The sequence below is a fragment of the Nanorana parkeri genome, unplaced genomic scaffold (genome assembly GCF_000935625.1).
Source record: "Nanorana parkeri isolate BGI_ZX_2015 unplaced genomic scaffold, ASM93562v1 scaffold515, whole genome shotgun sequence".
Classification (NCBI taxonomy): domain Eukaryota; kingdom Metazoa; phylum Chordata; class Amphibia; order Anura; family Dicroglossidae; genus Nanorana; species Nanorana parkeri.
The window spans coordinates 54,438-71,356 of NW_017306783.1; the positions used below are offsets into that span (position 1 = coordinate 54,438).

A 16,919-nucleotide genomic window follows, 5' to 3' on the forward strand; every position below is an offset into this window, starting at 1 on the left:
CTTTTTTATGCATTTGAATGAGTTATGTTGTGTTATTGGAGTGCGTTTGTGTGCATTACATTGTGGGGGAATGTAGTCTGCTCTATTTTTTGGAGATGCGTGTTGGCGCAGTGCGATGGTGTGGTTTGCACCTATTATGATTGATTGATTGCTTTTTGGTGTCTGTGCATTTAGTGTGTGTTAGCTGGCGCTGCAGGCACATTCAATGTGACTGGGTCCTTATACATTTAATATGTGTGTTTATATGAATTTGTATTTTTATTTGTCATTTGTTTATATAAACTTGATTTTTTTTATATGTACAACCCCAATTCCAAAAAAGTTGGCATGCTTTGTAAAATCTACACAAAACCAGAATGCAATGATTTGCAAATCTCATAAAGCCATATTTTATTCACAAGAGAAAATAGAAAGCATATCAAATGTTTAAACTGAGAAAATGCCCCATTTTAAGAAAAAAATAAGGTACCGTATATACTCGAGTATAGTAAAAGTAGGTACCTCGGCTTATACTCGGGACGGCTTATACTCGAGTATATACGGTACTCTTTAAATTGATGGCAACAACACATCTCAAAAAAGTTGGGACGGCCAAGTTTACCATGGTGTAACATCCCTTCTTCTTTTAACAACACTCTGTAAATGTCTGAGAAATGAGAAGATCAGTTGCTGGAGTTTTGGAATAGGAATGTTGTCCCATTCCTTCTTGATATAGGACTCTAACTGCTGAACAGTCCTGGGTCTTCTTTGTCGTATGTTTCATTTCAAGATGTGCCAAATATTTTCAAATGGTGAAAGGTCTGGACTGCAAGCAGACCAGTTAAGCACCCGAACTCCTCTACTACAAAACCATGCTGTTCTCATAGATGCAGTATGCGGTTTAGCATTGTCCTGCTGAAATATGCAAAGCCTTCCCTGAAAAAGACATAGGGGTCTATTCACAAAGCTGCCGAGGGCAGCCGAGTGAATGACTGATCAGAAGTGAAGTGAGCCGAACACCGTTCGGCTATTCACTTCAGGCTGGTACGGCTGATTTCAGTAGTTGCTTCGTGTGGCTTCGGATCAGCCGAACATGCTCAGCATGTTCGGCTGACCCAAAGTGCAGAAGGAGTTCGACTCAGCCGATCCAACAAATGGGAGCATATGCAGCTTTAAAACCTGGATATATCTTTTAGCATTCATAGTGTCTTTCCATCAAGCTGCCCATTCCATATGCACTAATGCACCTCTATACCTTCAGAGATGCAGGCTTTTGAACTGTGCGCTTAGAACAAGCCGGAAGGTCCCTCTCTTCTTTAGTTTGGAGGATGCAGCGCCCATGGTTGCCATAAACATTGTCACATTTTGATTTGTCTGACCACAGAACAGTTTTACACTTTGTGACTGACAATTTTAAATGAGCATTGGCCCAGAGAAGACGGCTGCGTTTTCTGTATCATGTTCAGATGCGGCTTCTTCTTTGCATTATAGAGCTTTAACTTGCATTTTTGGATTTCATGGCAAACTGTGTTCACAGACAGTGATTTTTTGAAGTATTCCTGAGCCCATGCAGTGATGTCTATCACAGAATCATGCCTGTTTTTAATGCAGTGATGTCTGAGGGCCCTAAGATCATGGGCATTCAATATTGTGCCTTGTACCTTGCACACAGAGATTTCTCCAGATTCTCAGAATCTTTTCATATTAGGTACTGTAGAGGATGATATATTTTAAAGTCTTTGTAATTTTATGTTGAGGAACATTATTCTGAAATTGTTTGACAAGTTTACACGCAGCTTCTCACAGATTGGTGAGCCTCTGTCCATCTTTACTTCTAAACAACTGTGACTCACAAAGATGTTCTTTTTATACCCAATGATGTTACTGACCTGTTGCCAATTAACCCAATTAGTTGCAAAATGTTCTTTCAGCTATTCCTTGTTAGTGCCACTTACTTTGCCAGATTTTTGTTGCCCTGTCCCTACTTTTTTGAGACGTGTTGCTGCCAATAATTTAGAAATTACCTTTTTTTTTAAATGGTACATTTTCTCAGTTTAAATATTTGATATGTTTTCTATTGTGAATAAAATATGGGTTTATGAGATTTGCAAATCATTGCATTCTTTTTTTTAATTTAGATTTCACACACCATCCCAACTTTTTTGTAATTGGGGTTGTGCATGAATATTGGTTTTACAACGTTGTTATATATATAGAGAGATGTTGAGTGTATAAAGTTATTATCTATTTTGTGCACAGTTGTGGCGGTTTGTGGGTTAACACCCATATTCTGGTGGTGGTATTTTCCTATAAACAAGTATGCTGTGTTCACATAATATGCTCTATGATTGAGCGCAAGTATGTGTGAAATGCGTTAGCGATTTATACTGAGACATGCTGTATAGCAATTGATGAATTAAAGATTACACACTGATCTTCAATAAATACAGAAGTGCCCTGATTCCTTTGTGATTATGATGTATAATGATCCCTAAAGTTTTCTGCAGCTAAACTTCTCTAGTTTTTTGTGAAAATATTTCACAAGTGTTCACCCCCTCAGTTCATTCTCTGTCTGCCCAACATAAATTTAATCTACAAAGTACAATTAATAAATAATCTTCCAGGGAAACTTTTGTTCTTAATAATGGACCAAAATGTAGATGTTCTTTGCAAAAAATTGGCAAATATGGCAAAAAGCACACTCAAACCTATCCAAAAGGTATGCTCCCTGACAGCAAACTGTCTTTATCCCATCGTTCAGAATGTTCCCAGGACATAATAACTAATTACTGTCACAGAGCCTGAGATCTGCTCATCCGCAGGACACAATTAGGGTAAACTCACATCTACATGTGAGGAGAAATATTTACTAAGTTCTTCCTAACAACTTATTAGCTAGCCATTACTTTTGCATAGCAAAACATGAAGCACAAGGGGGATGCCTACCGTGCACTTGCATACTGCCAGGTTACAAAATGTTAGTGGTCTGTTTAACAGTCAAACATTGTAGTTAACTTGTCCATTCTACATTTCCACTTTAATAGTTACAAAATGTTGAAGAGCTTCACCTATTATAGTAGAGCTATTACATACCAGTATATGAGCCTAGGAGAATATAAATGACAGTGTTGGATGGGCGACCAGCTGTATTATTACCATATTGTGTCAATTCAGCTGGGCAGTCTCCTGCTCCACAAATTGTTTGATTTGGAGCATCAATTCCTGTAAGAAAAAAATATGTTAAATTAAGCAGGGGATGCTGACAATATTATTTGAGATATCAGTTCTGTGCACAGGAAGTTACAAGACCACGAGATTACTGACATAATCAACTAGTCATATTTTGTACTTGCAAAAAAATTATTTGGCCTCAAAAAAAGAAAACTAATGCAGCCACATGTTTTATTCTGTTGTTAAGACAAACTTTAAGAGGATTTAAAAAAAATGTAATGTGCACAAAAAACTTCACACCACCAGAACAGGCCAAAAATGCGGAGACACACAACACAGGCATGATTTCCTACCCAAAATTGGAGGCTAGTACTGTATCTTGTCCTGGACCTAACATCTGAACTCCTCCATGGGCTTATTTTGCACTACGTCCACCGGCTGGATCGTGGACCAGTGGGACTTATTTCCAATCTTATGGAATTCTCAGGTGTGCCATGTCAGGCTGGCACCACTAGGTTTGAAATAATTCCCACATACATCTTCCTCCCTGAAAAACCTGCTGATGTGATCACCGTACTAATCCCTTTATTGTTACCCTTTTGTTACCTTAAAGTGGACCTTTACCCCCTTTTCATTACATCAGCTCTGCATGCTGATATGAAATAATCTTAAATTCATGAGCTAAGCAAACATATATTTTCATTTTACTTACAATTACTAGTTTTTCACTTCCTGGTTCTCTTTGGCAAAAGTTAGGTAATCATGCCCAAGCATTGCATCCTGGAAAGGTTACATCAGCAGAGCATTGCTGGGAAATCTCATCTGTAATCTCATGAGATCTCAGGGAAAGTCATTTTCCTCCCCTGAGAGGATGTGCATGGTCAAATGTCCTATTTACATGTCCTAGTCACATGTGCCATAGTTCCAGGAAGTAAAGGGAGTAAAGGGAGATGGATACATCTGCCCTTAGTAAAAATGGCCACTGTAAGAAGAATGCAAAGCATAAAAAGCCTTCAATTATCTAAATCAGTGTGCACTATGATTAGGCTCAAACGATATTTAGCCATGATCACGTAGGCCATGCCAATATTCAGGGTAATTTAACCAAACCCCTTTTTTGTTGTGGTGTGCTGGACACCACATTACCTCCTTATATAGGACAGTTATGAACGGCGAGAATAAGCCACATTTTAGGGAGACAAGTGCAGGTATTTACAATAAACATTATAACATAGTATCTGAGATACAACTGTAAAAAAAATTGTCCTAGCAGTTTGTTAGCTGCTAGAATAGGCCAAAATTTAGAGACACAAGGCAGAAGTTTACCTGCATAGAAAAGCGGCGCCAGAGAGAAGCTCTGTCAGCAACAGCGAGAAAAAAAAGTAGTGTATTTCACCTTTTAAGGAAATACATTTTACAAGGGTAAAATGGATACGGATTTAAATGTATTCTGTGGCATCTGTATTGGGTGTTTTGATAGTATTTGATAGTCATCTGTGATACAGAACTAATTCAACTAATTCAAATTCTTGAATACACCCAAGGAATACAAGCAGGCCCGGCGCTACCGCAAGGCAAGGCAAGCGGCCGCCTGAGGGTGCTGCAGGGTGAGGGCGGAAACGACAGGGCATTTTGACAAGTACTTGTACTTGTCAAAATGCCCCGATGCTTGCTCTATGTTTTTTTTTTTCCATTTACCTTCGGTGCGGGAGAGCAGCGGCGAGTCAGCGCTGATCCGGTGGGAGGAGCTCCAAGTGGGGTCATAATTTAGCTGGCCAGCGACTGCCGGAGGATCCCGACATGCGCGGCACCTCTGGCAGTCGCCGGCCAGCTAAATTAGGACCCCACCTGGAGCGCCTCCCACCGGACCAGCGCTGACTCGCCGCTGCTCTCCCGCACCGAAGGTAAGTGAAGAAAATTTTTTTTTTTTAAACTATGCAGAGCCCCAAAACCAAATCAAAACAACAAAGCTGAAAGGAACAAAAAAAGAAAACAAGAGGATGGTTCACGGAGGAGGGGGAATTGAGGAGGAGGGGAAGGGGACAGCAGCCAAAAACGTAAAATACACAAAAAAAACCACAATCACACAAAAAAACCACAATCACACAAATACCATTCGACCCACAAGCACACTTTTTTTTATTTACAAAGCCTTTTTTCTTTTTTTCTTATTTTACTAAATGCAGCTTACATGCTGATAGGGAGCCGGCCCAGCGCTACAGGGGGCCGGGGAGGGGGTGCAAAAATGCACCTTCGCCTGTGTAGGCAAAAATCCTAGCACCGGCCCTGAATACAAGTTCCTCCATGCCTGGCCCTCCATGTCAGAACTGGTGTGTGGCCAGAGCCTAATATCATGCAGCTTTTCTAGAAGATCCAGTTTCTGTGGGGAGTGTGACAGTGTTAAGGTCTGTGCACCCCAAAACACTCATTCTGTTGAAATTTGCCAGTTTGCAACATGATTAGACCAGCCTACCGATTAAACATATTTTGAAGTGTGTCTTTAAAAGGTCTTCAATTGAATCTTTGGAATTGCCATTGCCAAGGTTGCGATAACATTCATTAGCAGAAAAACGATAACTGGAGACCAGTGGCTCCGTCGGCAAACGAAGGGAAGTGGGGAGGAGTTCGGTGACGTTGATGTCCGTGACGGCTAACTGAGGGAAGGGGGGAGGAGTCCGGTGATGTCGATGTCCGTACATCGACGTCACCGGACGTTATTATTCTTAGTTGCCCCACTCAAGTGGCGTCCATATTGAGTGGGGCACCTGAGATGAATAACGTGCTGGATTACTGTGATCCTAGTTCATTTTATTACTTCATTGCTGTGCTGTATGTGTATAGGCCAATGTAGTTGGATCTGTATGTGCGTTATAATAAGTCGAAATTAATCGATTAATCGATTTTAAAAAATTTCGATTAATCGAACACGAAAATTGTAATCATTACCAGCCCTAGTTTATATACATAAATACATATCATCGAGAGACTTCAGTAAATATATCATTTAAAGCATTAAATATATATAGTGAAAAAGCATTCCCTATTATGTGAAAGAATACAAAGAGCGTGTCTAACTATGGCCGAGTGAAGACGTGTGCTAAACCCTGATAAAGGGACCCTGTGCGGTCCCGAAAGCACTTGTTGGTCATATGACAAAAAAACTTCAATAAATGTAGCTTTTGCTATCCTATAAGGACTGGTGTGCTGGTGACATTTCTACAATTCTACAGGCAGGCCCGGCGCTACTGTAAGGAAAGGCAAGCGGCCGCTTGAGGGCGCCCAAGGGGGGAGAGCGGAAAAAACAGTGCCAGTGACAGCATGCACAGAGCTCCGGGCTTTGGCCGTTGTCAGCTCGTCCCCACCCCTACCTTCTCCCTGGTACGCACGCTTCCTGTGTGGCTGCAGCATAGATGGGGCTCCAGGCTTTGGCTGCTTTAAGCTTGGCCCCGCCCCTAGCTTCTCTCTGGTGTCTGGTCAGCTGAGCATGCTGCCTGTGTCACGTGTGCGACTCTCTCCGTACAGTGCCCGACTGAGTCGCTCATCATTCACTGTGACTGCTGCCATCTGGATCTCTGAATGTGTCCCCTGTGGAGTGTGCTTCTCATCTTGGACTGTTTAGGTAAGTGTTAACTCTGCCTCCTCCTGATCGTATGCTGCCTCAGCCTGCCTCTGCACCATGTGTATATGTTTGGTTTTTTTTTTTTTCATCTCTCCTCACTTTGCCTCCTCCCGATCGTAAGCTGCCTGAACCATGTGTTACACATGCTGTAGGCAGCTTACATTTTATGATCATCCTTCTGATGATCATAAAATTGTAAGATGCGTGCACCATGTGTATATGTTTTTTTTTTTCTCTCTTCCCATTCTGCCTCCTGAATTGTAAGCTGCCTGCAGCATGTGTTTTTTTTTTTGTAACTCGCTCTCCCCACACTGTCACTATCTCCTGGTCCCAAGCAGCAGGTATTGGTAGAGTGTCCAGTGTTGGATCGGTGGGGGAGGACAACAGAGAATGTGTAGTGAGAGAGGAGAGTTCTTCAACACCTAGGGCGGCATTGTGGTGTTTGTGGAACTACAAGTCTTAGCATTAAAGGAGAACTATGAGGCAAGTGATTTTCACTCAGCCTCATAATCTGAGCCGACCTGTGACAATTAAACTGTCACAGGTCGGCTTAATAGATCGTGAAGTGAGCGAACACATATTGTCACTCACTCACTTCTCCATCTATCCCTGCAGAGAGCCTTGACTGTCACTCACGGCTCCCTGCAGGGATTCCCCTCTCCGATCCTCCAGCACTGACTGGAGGAACAGACGGGGAGGGGGCGGGCACAGCTGGCTCTGCCTCTGGATAGGCAGAGCCTGCTGTCAATCCCGCAGCGGGGTGGATCTCAACAGCAACCTCGGGATCCGTTCTGGCTGCGGCGTCTCAGTATATCGCTAGTTGTAGCTCGCGGTATACTGAGCTTTGGGTCATGGGAGGACGCTAGTTTGTGTCCTTCTGTGACCCTTAGGAGAACTATGGGGAAGAGCCCTGACCCCATAGTTCTCCTTTAACCTACATGGCTCTAAACCTTTCTAGGTTCTGGAGCCCTTGGTAACATTTGCCAAGTTGTGGTGACCCCAACGGTAAAATTTAGGGATGACGCGGCTGCTGCAGCGACATCTGGTGGCCTGGCGGGAGAACTGACAATGCGGCGCTAGGAGAAGGCTGAGGAGGACTCTCACCTAGCACAGCAGAAATCATGCAGCGACCCACAGGTTGACAACCACTGCTTAAAGGAGACAACGAATCCCAGAGGAATACAACAAATCGCAGCAATAGTCACTATCTATACTATAATGGACTATTGCTGGGATTTGTAGTCCTATACAGCTGGTGGTATTCTGCATTGCGCTGTATAATGATTATACGGCGCAACGCAGCATACCACCAGCTATATGGGAATACAACAAATGCCAGCAATAGTACATTATACATACAGTGTATAATGTATTGCCGGGATTTGTAGTCCTCTATAGCTGATGGTACATATACAGCACAATGTACCATCAGCTATAGAGGACTACAAATCCCACTACCCCAGCAATACATTAATGCAGCACCGTAGGGGGGGGTGCAGGCTTACCTGAGCAGATATAACCGCGTTATGTACGCCATCGGAATAAAAAAAAATACCCATAGGAATGCTTAGCTAGATTCCTATTGGCTATTTCGCTTTGCAATAGTAAACTAGCTATTGCACCAGCCCTCTGCTGCTGTTAATCACTAGAAGGGGACCTGATGGAGAACTGCCGGTCCCCCTCTGCTGATTTTTTTTCTGTCTGATTTGTGTTTGGGGGAGAGGGGGGGGGGGGGTGTGGAAAAATGCACCTTCGCCTGAGTTGGCAAAAATCCTTGCACCAGCCCTGGCTACAGGAGCTCTGTGGCACTCGGGCATTGGTGACAGTCTTGCCGCTTTCAACACACCTCGGTTTGCATGCCTGCAGAGAAGGGTCCACAGGGGCTGGGGGGTGAGCACAGGCAGATCTCCGTAGCTTCTACCCGCTGGAGACTAGAACCGCGGCCTTCGGCCTACTGGCCTTCACGTTCTGGGACGCCAGGGCCTACTCCGAGTAAGAAGCCGCGTGATGCCCCTTCACAGCATGAGGCCCCCACCCGCACCAGACGTTAGCCCGCCGAGGTCTCTGATCTCCACCCGGTCCTCCCATCAGCAGATTCCCCACCAGGCTCATGGCAGGGAGCGGGAGCCTCGGGGTTGAACCAGTCGGGGAGGGGGACTGGCGGGCCTACCTTCCTCGCCTTTCTACCAAGCAGGATCTGGAGCATGTGGCGGCGAGGATTGTGACGGCGCTCCGCCTGGAGGTCCACGAGATTAGGGCCCAGGTGTCGGTATTGGATGGCAGGGTGACGGGCGTGGAGGCCTCCACCGCCTCTCTGATGGAGAGACTGGATGCCAAGGAGGCGGCCCAAAGTAAGACGAACTGCCAACTTATCTCAATGCAACTTAAAATCGACGGAGAGAATCGCAATAGGTTAACCTAGCCTCAACGGCGACCGCTATCTTGAATCAATATCTGGATAAACCCCCGGATGCGGAATTGATCTTGGACAGGGTGCATCAGGTTCAGAGCCCCCGCCAACAGAACCAGGAGAACTCACGTGATGTCCTGTGCCGGGTCAATTTTTTCGCGGTGAAGGAAGAGATCCTACGGCAGGCCTGGTCCCGGGGCCCTATAGACTTCGATGGGGCTCAAATCCGAATCCTTCCTGAGCGAATGGCTCATACGCTGAGGATGCGAACGGTGCTTTGTCCCTTGCTGGATGTATTCCGTAAATCAGACGCCACGCACCGATGGAGTCACCCTTTCAACCTCATAGTCTGTAGAGACGGCGGCCTCTTCCATCTACATACACCTGACCAGTTCAAGGCCCTGTTCGTCTTCTTGGGAGCCAGAGAGGTCCCAGTTCCTAATTGGCTGGACTTCACAACGGAGACTGCGGATCGCCCCCCGAATTCGTCCAGGAGAGGTCGGTCTTCATTCCAGGGTCGTGGGAGGCGGCTCCGTGCCCCGGGGTCTCCGATACTCTAGCTTGAGCTTGAGTTTTTTTACTTTCTTAGTTGCTAGACGTCATTTACTGTTTTTTTTTGTAGCTGGACATGACCTTTACATTTGTGATAGAGGCCTTCCCGTTGGACTGCCCTACTGGCCTACTCTGCCTCTACCAGGGACGTGCGGTCAGGGGAGACAGGTGAGGCAGAGCCTCACCTGCCCCTTTAAGTCTGAAGCTGACAGCTTTTTTCTCCATTCAGAATGTCTTCTATCAAGTTACACAGCAGGGAAATCGTTCCCGCTGTGTAACCTGTCAAGGACGGAGCGCTGCCTGTTAATTACAGGCAGCGCTGCATCCGGCTTTCGACAGGTAGTTAGATTACACAGCAGCGGGCTTCCCCACTGCTTGTGTAACCTAACTATTGAGGCAAGAGCTGTCACAGCCTCTAATCTTTGTTAGAGGCGTGAGCTCTGTGGATGGCTTGGACCAATGGCAAAGTGCCATTGGTCCAAGCTGTCCAATCAAAAAAAAAACACTGAGGCCATCGCTCTCGATGCCTCAGCAGTGACGAGCAAGTGAGGGACAGGGAGGCTATTTTGGGATGCCAAGCAAAACATGCCATGATGCCTTTCTACTGTTTTACTGTTCAAAGCCCATTTCGTGTGCACCTTACTGTATAACTGGTGACAAATTGTTGAGTGCGTTTGTCGTTTGTTTTGCTTGACCGATTTGGTGCAGCGATGCATGGGGTACCATGATGCCTTTCTACTGTTTTATTTTGGGATGCCGTCTCCGCACGGCGAAGACGTGGACATGTTGCAGTCCCCCCGGGGACACACCTTGACCTGGGGGCATCCTTGCCGTTGTTCCCGGGCTGGGGGTGTCCCTGGGGGAGTCGGACTTGCCAGCTGCCTCCCCTCGGGTGTCGTGTTTTGTGACGCGTTGGGGGTCAGGGGGGCCTTTGCCCTGCCTGGCTTTGGAGGCCTCATGTGGGGGGGCGGGGGGGAGATGCGACCCCTGGTCCCACCCTTCTACTTTCTCTATGTTTAGCCTGCTCTATTACCACCTGTGCCTGTAGGGTTGTGACTTAGGTTTCTATACCATGCCCGAGTGGCGCATCTCCACTCTATTGAGCTTTTTCTTTGCCTACCATTGTTCTCACGTGTGCCACCCCCAAATAGGTCGTACCTCTCCCGTATAGGGTGTTGAGGTAGTACTCGTATTTTGACTGTGACCGTCAGGTCTATTAAGCATTTTCACGAGTGTGTTTGTTTTCCTACTTTCCCTGACCCTTTCTTTTCCCACCTCCGTCTCCTCTAATCCTTCTGTATCTCTCCCACTCCTCTACTCCTGGTTTCCCTAGCTCCTCTTTCTCCTACCTTGCTATTACGTTTACCACCCGGTGCCTCGGGTCCCTTGCAGGGTCAATATCGCCACCTGCAGGAGAAGGACGCTGGGGCGGCCCCTGCCGGTGGCCAAACCCCCCACCTGCTGACAAGTCTCCTGACGCTAGGCAAAAAACTGGAGTAAGGAGTTAAGAATTTTTTCTCGGGTATTCTTACCTGCTTCGTTCTGATCTTTTCAGAGGAATCTTCTAGCAAGTGTTGTCCGCAGGCTGCTGGCGCCACGACTGCGGTCGGGGGCGCCAGTCTTCCGAAAGCGCCTGTGCACCTAGACTTCGGTGTCCCCTGCGCAGCATGGATGGAGGTGTCTGGTCTGCGGATGGCCCGCGTTCTCCTGCGGTATGTATGGCGCTGCGTGTGGCCCGTGGTGGTGGGGGTCTGTGGGGACCTGGATCTGCCTGGTCTCCCTTTGGCTGCCTGCCCACCTCCCCTCGTCAGCCTCTGGGGTCGCGTTGGGGTGTTGTGGCCCTGTGGGGACTTGCTTGGTTGCTGGCCGGCCTGCGGGAGCAGCTGTGGCTCCCTGGGTATGTTTTCTGTGGCGATTTGTGGTCGGGCTGCCCCGCTGGGGCTTGTGCCCCTTTGTGTGTGCTGGCCGCTCTGTTCTGCCCGCGTGTGCACCGGGGCCGCTAATCGAGCCCCCGGCTTCGTTTGCGGCCTTCTCCGGAGGCCGCGGCCGCCCTGTTTGGTGTGGGCGCGTGCGGCCTCTTCCTGACGTCACTTCCGGCGCGCCGCTTCCCAGTCCCTGTAATAGCGCGTCACCCGGCCGGACCGGTCTTTCTTGCCGGGGCGCGGTCGGGTGAGGACGCACTGGGACACAGGTGCTGTAGGAGGGTCGTCTGCCTGCGGGAGGACAGTCGCTGGGGACAACCGCGGGGGGCGGTGCCTGCTGGGGACTCCCTCATTACCTGTGGCTCTGTATTGCCGGGGCATGGACAGTGGGGAAGGACTGGCCGCAGTGTCCTGTGAGGGCTGCGGCCACTCTTCAAGATTGAGGAGACTCCGAGCTCTTCGGCGCTCCCGCCGGTTCCGTTTGGGACGCACAGGAGTAGGCGTTCCACTAAGGTTTTTCCCTATGTTCCTTTTTTTGATGACTTTGTCTACAAGGAGTGGAAGCGCCCGAGCAAGTCGTTTTCCGTTGCCAAGCGTTTCTCGGTTCGTTATCCTTTTGAGGAGTCCTTCCTGTCTAAGTGGTCCACCCCTCCCGCGGTGGATCCGCCGGTTTCCCGCCTGAACAAGGCTACAGTTATCCCGGTGGAGGATTCGCCTTCCTTTTGGGATCCCACGGATAGGAAGGCGGAGGCTGTGGCACGTACGATGTTCTCTGTTTCTGGGGCTCTGTTGCGCCCCGTGTTGGCTTCAGCCCTGGTCTCCCAGACTTTGACCGAGTGGGCGAAGATGCTGCGTCAGGGTCTTGCGGAAGAATTGGTGACTTCGGGCTACAAAATCGAGTTTGTCGCGTCCCGGGGACAGGTTCTTTCCTTCCAACATCCGTCTCCCTCCACAGAGCCTGGCGGACCTTCATGGCGCGGTGGTGGGTCTTTTGTCCCAAGGGGTGGTGGTTCCGGTACCCTCCTCGGAGAGGTTCAGAGGGTTTTATTCCAACCTGTTTACGGTACTAAAAAGGATGGGGTTCGTCCCATCCTGGACCTCAAGCGGTTGGACGTCTTTGTGCGCGTTCGCAGGTTCCGGATGGCATCGATCCGCTCTGTGGTGTCGTGTCTTCATCAGGGGGACTTCATGGCCTCCCTCGACATCAATGATGCCTACCTTCACGTTTCTATCTGTGCCTCCCACCAACGCTACCTTCGCTTTGCGGTGGGGGACGACCATTACCAGTTTGTCGCTCTGCCCTTCGGTCTGGCGTCAGCGCCTCGGGTGTTTACCAAGGTGTTGGCCCCGATTCTGGCCCTGTTGCGTTGTCGGGGGATCTCGGTGGTGGGGTACCTGGATGACTGTAACGGTCAGACCCCACAGGTCTGTATGGTGGAGGATCACAGCTGCAGAGATATCAAGAGAGGGGGTAGTACTATACCCCAATATATATGCAGTCTAATAGTAATAATCGAATCAGCAATCTTTGATCTAAAGTTAGTTTGAGGATTTATTCAAGGGAGCAATTCTTGGGTTGGTGGGGTGAAGAATTGGCAGGCCGACTATCTCAGTCGCCAGTCGATGGATCCGGGGGAATGGATGCTACATCCGGAGGTGTTTCATCAGCTTTACCTTCGCTGGGGATCTCCTGGCGTCTTGCCTCAATCGGCGGGTCGATCGGTTCGTGGCCAGGACCCAGGACCCAGGATCCTTGGGCGGATGCGGTGGACGCCCTGGGATTGCTACGGTCTGATTTACGCGTTTCCTCCACTGTATCTGTTGCCGCGTCTTCTTCGCAGGATCGCGGTAGAAGGCGTCCCGGTCATCCTCGTGGCTCCGGATTGGCCGAGGGCATGGCACGTAGATGTGGTTCGGTTAGTGGCGGACGTCCCCTGGCGCCTGCCGCTTCGTCCGGATCTTCTATCTCAGGGTCCGGTGTTCCATTCGTCTTTACAGTCATTGGCTTTGACGGCGTGGCTGTTGAGAGCCAGGTGTTGAGGGATCGTGGTCTCTCGGATGTGGTTATCTCTACGATGTTGCGGGCTCGCAAGCCCGTGTCCCGAAGGAATTACCATCGAACATGGAAGGCTTATTTTGCCTGGTGTGAGTCGGTTGGATTTCCGCCTCGTTTGTTTTCCATTTCCAGGATCCTCGCCTTTTTGCAGCGTGGTGTGGATCAAGGTTTGGTCTTGAGTACAATCAAGGGCCAGGTTTCGGCTTTGACTGTCCTTTTTCAGCGGCCGATAGCCTCCAACGCTTCCGTTCGCACTTTTGTGCAGGGGGTTACGCGTATCGTTCCTCCTGTGCGCTCCCCATTTGGGATGGGATGGGATTTTGGTGCTCTCAGTGTTGCAGGAATCTCCCTTTTGAGCCCCTGCGTGAAATTCCAATTCTGACTCTGTCTCAAAAGGTGGCCTTTTTGGTGGCGGTCACCTCGGTCCGCAGGGTTTCGGAATTGGCGGCCCTCTCTTGCTCATCCCCGTTGCTGGTCCTGCATCGGGACAAGGTGGTTCTGCGGCCTCGGGCGTCTTTTTTGCCAAAGGTGGTTTCGGCTTTCCATCTCAATGAGGACATTGTCCTGCCTTCCTTGTGTCCGCAGCCTGTCCACAGGAAGGAGAAGGCGCTGCACTGTCTGGATGTGGTCCCCGCCATCCGTGTTTATCTGAGTGCTGCGGCTTCGTTTCGGGAATCGGATTCCCTGTGTGTCGTTGCAGATGGCCCTCAGAAGGGCCGGGCTGCCTCGTCGGCCACCATCTCTCGATGGATTCGCAACACGGTCTCTCAAGCGTATGCTATTAAGGGGCGTGAGCCTCCTTTTTCTGTTACGGCCCATTCTACTAGGGCTGTTGGGGCATCTTGGGCTCTGTGTGGGTGTGTACTCCTTTTACTGCTTGTTACTAACTGGAGACTTGTCAGCAGGTGGGGGGTTTGGCCACTGGCAGGGGCCGCCCCAGGCTGTAATTGGTCTTTAGTTCTGTGCCTAGCGTCCTTCTCCTGCAGGTGGCGATATTACCCTACAGTACATGATCTCCGATCTGTTCCCTGTGTCCTTCAATGAACGGAGAGAAAAGGATTTTACGGTGAGTACCAAAATCCTATTTTTAATGCTACTGGGTCAGTTTCCTTGAAGTTTACTGCAAGAACAGACAACAAATAGAAATTAAAGTTTTACCAAGCTTTACAGCTGGGCTCGTCCTTGAGATAAGCTTTACGTCTCTGGGATTTGTAGTCCAGAGCATTACATTTGGGGGCTTGGTCCGGGATTGCAGTGGACTTAACTGAAACAGACTTGTCTTTAGGTTTTGTACTATATCCAAGTTGGGGTGTGTTGGCCAGGATTTGTACTAAACCCAGTTGTAAAAGTTCTGTAGTGTCTTTCTGCTTGTGCTGGGGAAAATGCTGCGTAAATTGTTTAGGAAAAGCAAGACTGCAGATGTTTCTGGTGTCCAGGAGGGGGCGTGCAACCTGCCTGCCTGGGCCAGCAAGGCTGCAGATGTTTCTGGTGTCCAGGAGGGGGCGTGCAACCTGCCTGCCTGGGCCAGAGATAGTCAGTGGATGCCTTTTGCTAAGGAATTAGCTAAGTATTCATCTCCTTTTAGTAGGTCATGGAGTGGTAAAATTTCAGGTGATTTAGCAAATTTTAGCTTTGAGAATTTCTGTTTGAGCAAAGCAGAGAAGAAGACAGTGTCCTTAATTGGCTGGTACTTCCTTAATGCTCTCTCTACTGAAACAGAAAGAAGGGAGAAAGCAGAGGCAGAGGTTAAGGCATTAAAAGACCACCTAGCAGTTGTCTCGGAGTGTGTACGTTCAACTGCTAGTCGGGCCGATGATTTGGAAGAGCGGTGTGCAGCCCTCATGACCAAATCAATTAATGCCTTAAGGAAAAAGAAAGGCCGTAGACCTGTTAGCAAAGCCAGGGTGCGTGCCATTGTCACATCCCATAACTGGGATCGTGAGGATGCGCTCTCCTCAGGTGATAGTGAGGATGAGGAGATTGCATTTGATATTACTGATGATGTTGATCACTCAGTGGGAAAGAGAAAGTGTGCCAGACCTCTTATTACTAAGCATAGGAAGAGGCAGCATGATAGAGAAGATTCTGCTGATAGGGAGGTACATTACCGCAACCCCAGATATGTTGAAATTGAAGAATTAAGGGAGTTTACACAAACTGAACTCCAAGAACTGGCAAAACAATACAAACAGAGGTCCGGGGATCCCCTATTAAGTTGGCTCCTACGTTTGTGGGATGATGGGGTGGACAGTGTTATTTTGTCAGGCAAGGAAGCAGTGGCTATGGGAGTGTTAACCCATGATCCACAATTGCACCAGGCCATGCGTAAGGCCCGAGAGTTTACTGTGAATTTTTCACTGTTAGACCTTGTGAGAGATGGGTTAGTCCGGGTATATGCTAATCCTAGTGACATGGAAAATGCCTCCTCTTGGAGAACAATGAGAGAGGGTATTGCCAGGTTACGTGAGATTAGCTGTATAACTGGACTAACTAAGACACCGGAATATATGGGTCCAGATATGGAACCGTTCACATCTGCTCTGCTCTTTGTTGTCTTTGCTGGGAGGCCTGGGATTAAACAGCATGATTCATGAAGCCACTACCCTTTTAAACCAGTTGGGGGAGCTAGAGGAGACCAATACAAAACCTGTTAGGGCCGTAGATCAGGTTAAAGCCAGACAGGGGGAAAAGACACTTTCACGGTGCTTCCTCAAGGATATGTTCATTCACCAACGATTTGCCATGGACTGACAGAGGTGAAATTCTTAGGAATGATGTGGACTGGGCTACAGAGGAAAATTCCAGAAACATTTGTGCAAACTATGCAGGGATTGTCACCTCTTACTTTGAAACAGGAAGCCCAGAAATTAATTGGAGTTGTGGGATTCTGGAGATCGTTCATCCCACATCTTGGACTGATATTGAGGCCCATATACAATGGGACATGGAAAAAGACTGAGTTTTCATGTGATTCTGAACAGCAGAACGCATTCCTTGCTGCTAAAGAAGTTACTTTTCAGCACAAAGGACTGAGACTCGTGAGACCAGGAGAACAGTTTCAGCTGGATGTAGTTGAGCAGGATGATACCAGATCCTGCAGTTTGCAGAAGAATGAGATTACAAAGGTGGCTGCAGTTGTGCCAATTGATATGAACTTGGCCAACTGGGCCCACAAGCAATCAGGACATTTGGGGCAGAACTGTGAGCAGC

At 48.3% G+C, this 16,919-nt stretch overlaps 1 protein-coding gene across 1 annotated transcript in view; it reads right to left on the reverse strand.

Moving 5' to 3' along the window:
• The window catches only part of LOC108790941 (protein unc-93 homolog A-like), a 112,863-nt gene that overhangs the window by 19,073 nt on the left and 76,871 nt on the right, over positions 1-16,919 (reverse strand). The window contains exon 5 of the mRNA XM_018561306.1: positions 3,073-3,201. Coding sequence (XP_018416808.1) covers positions 3,073-3,201 — 129 coding nt within the window. The remainder of the gene's footprint in view (positions 1-3,072; positions 3,202-16,919) is intronic.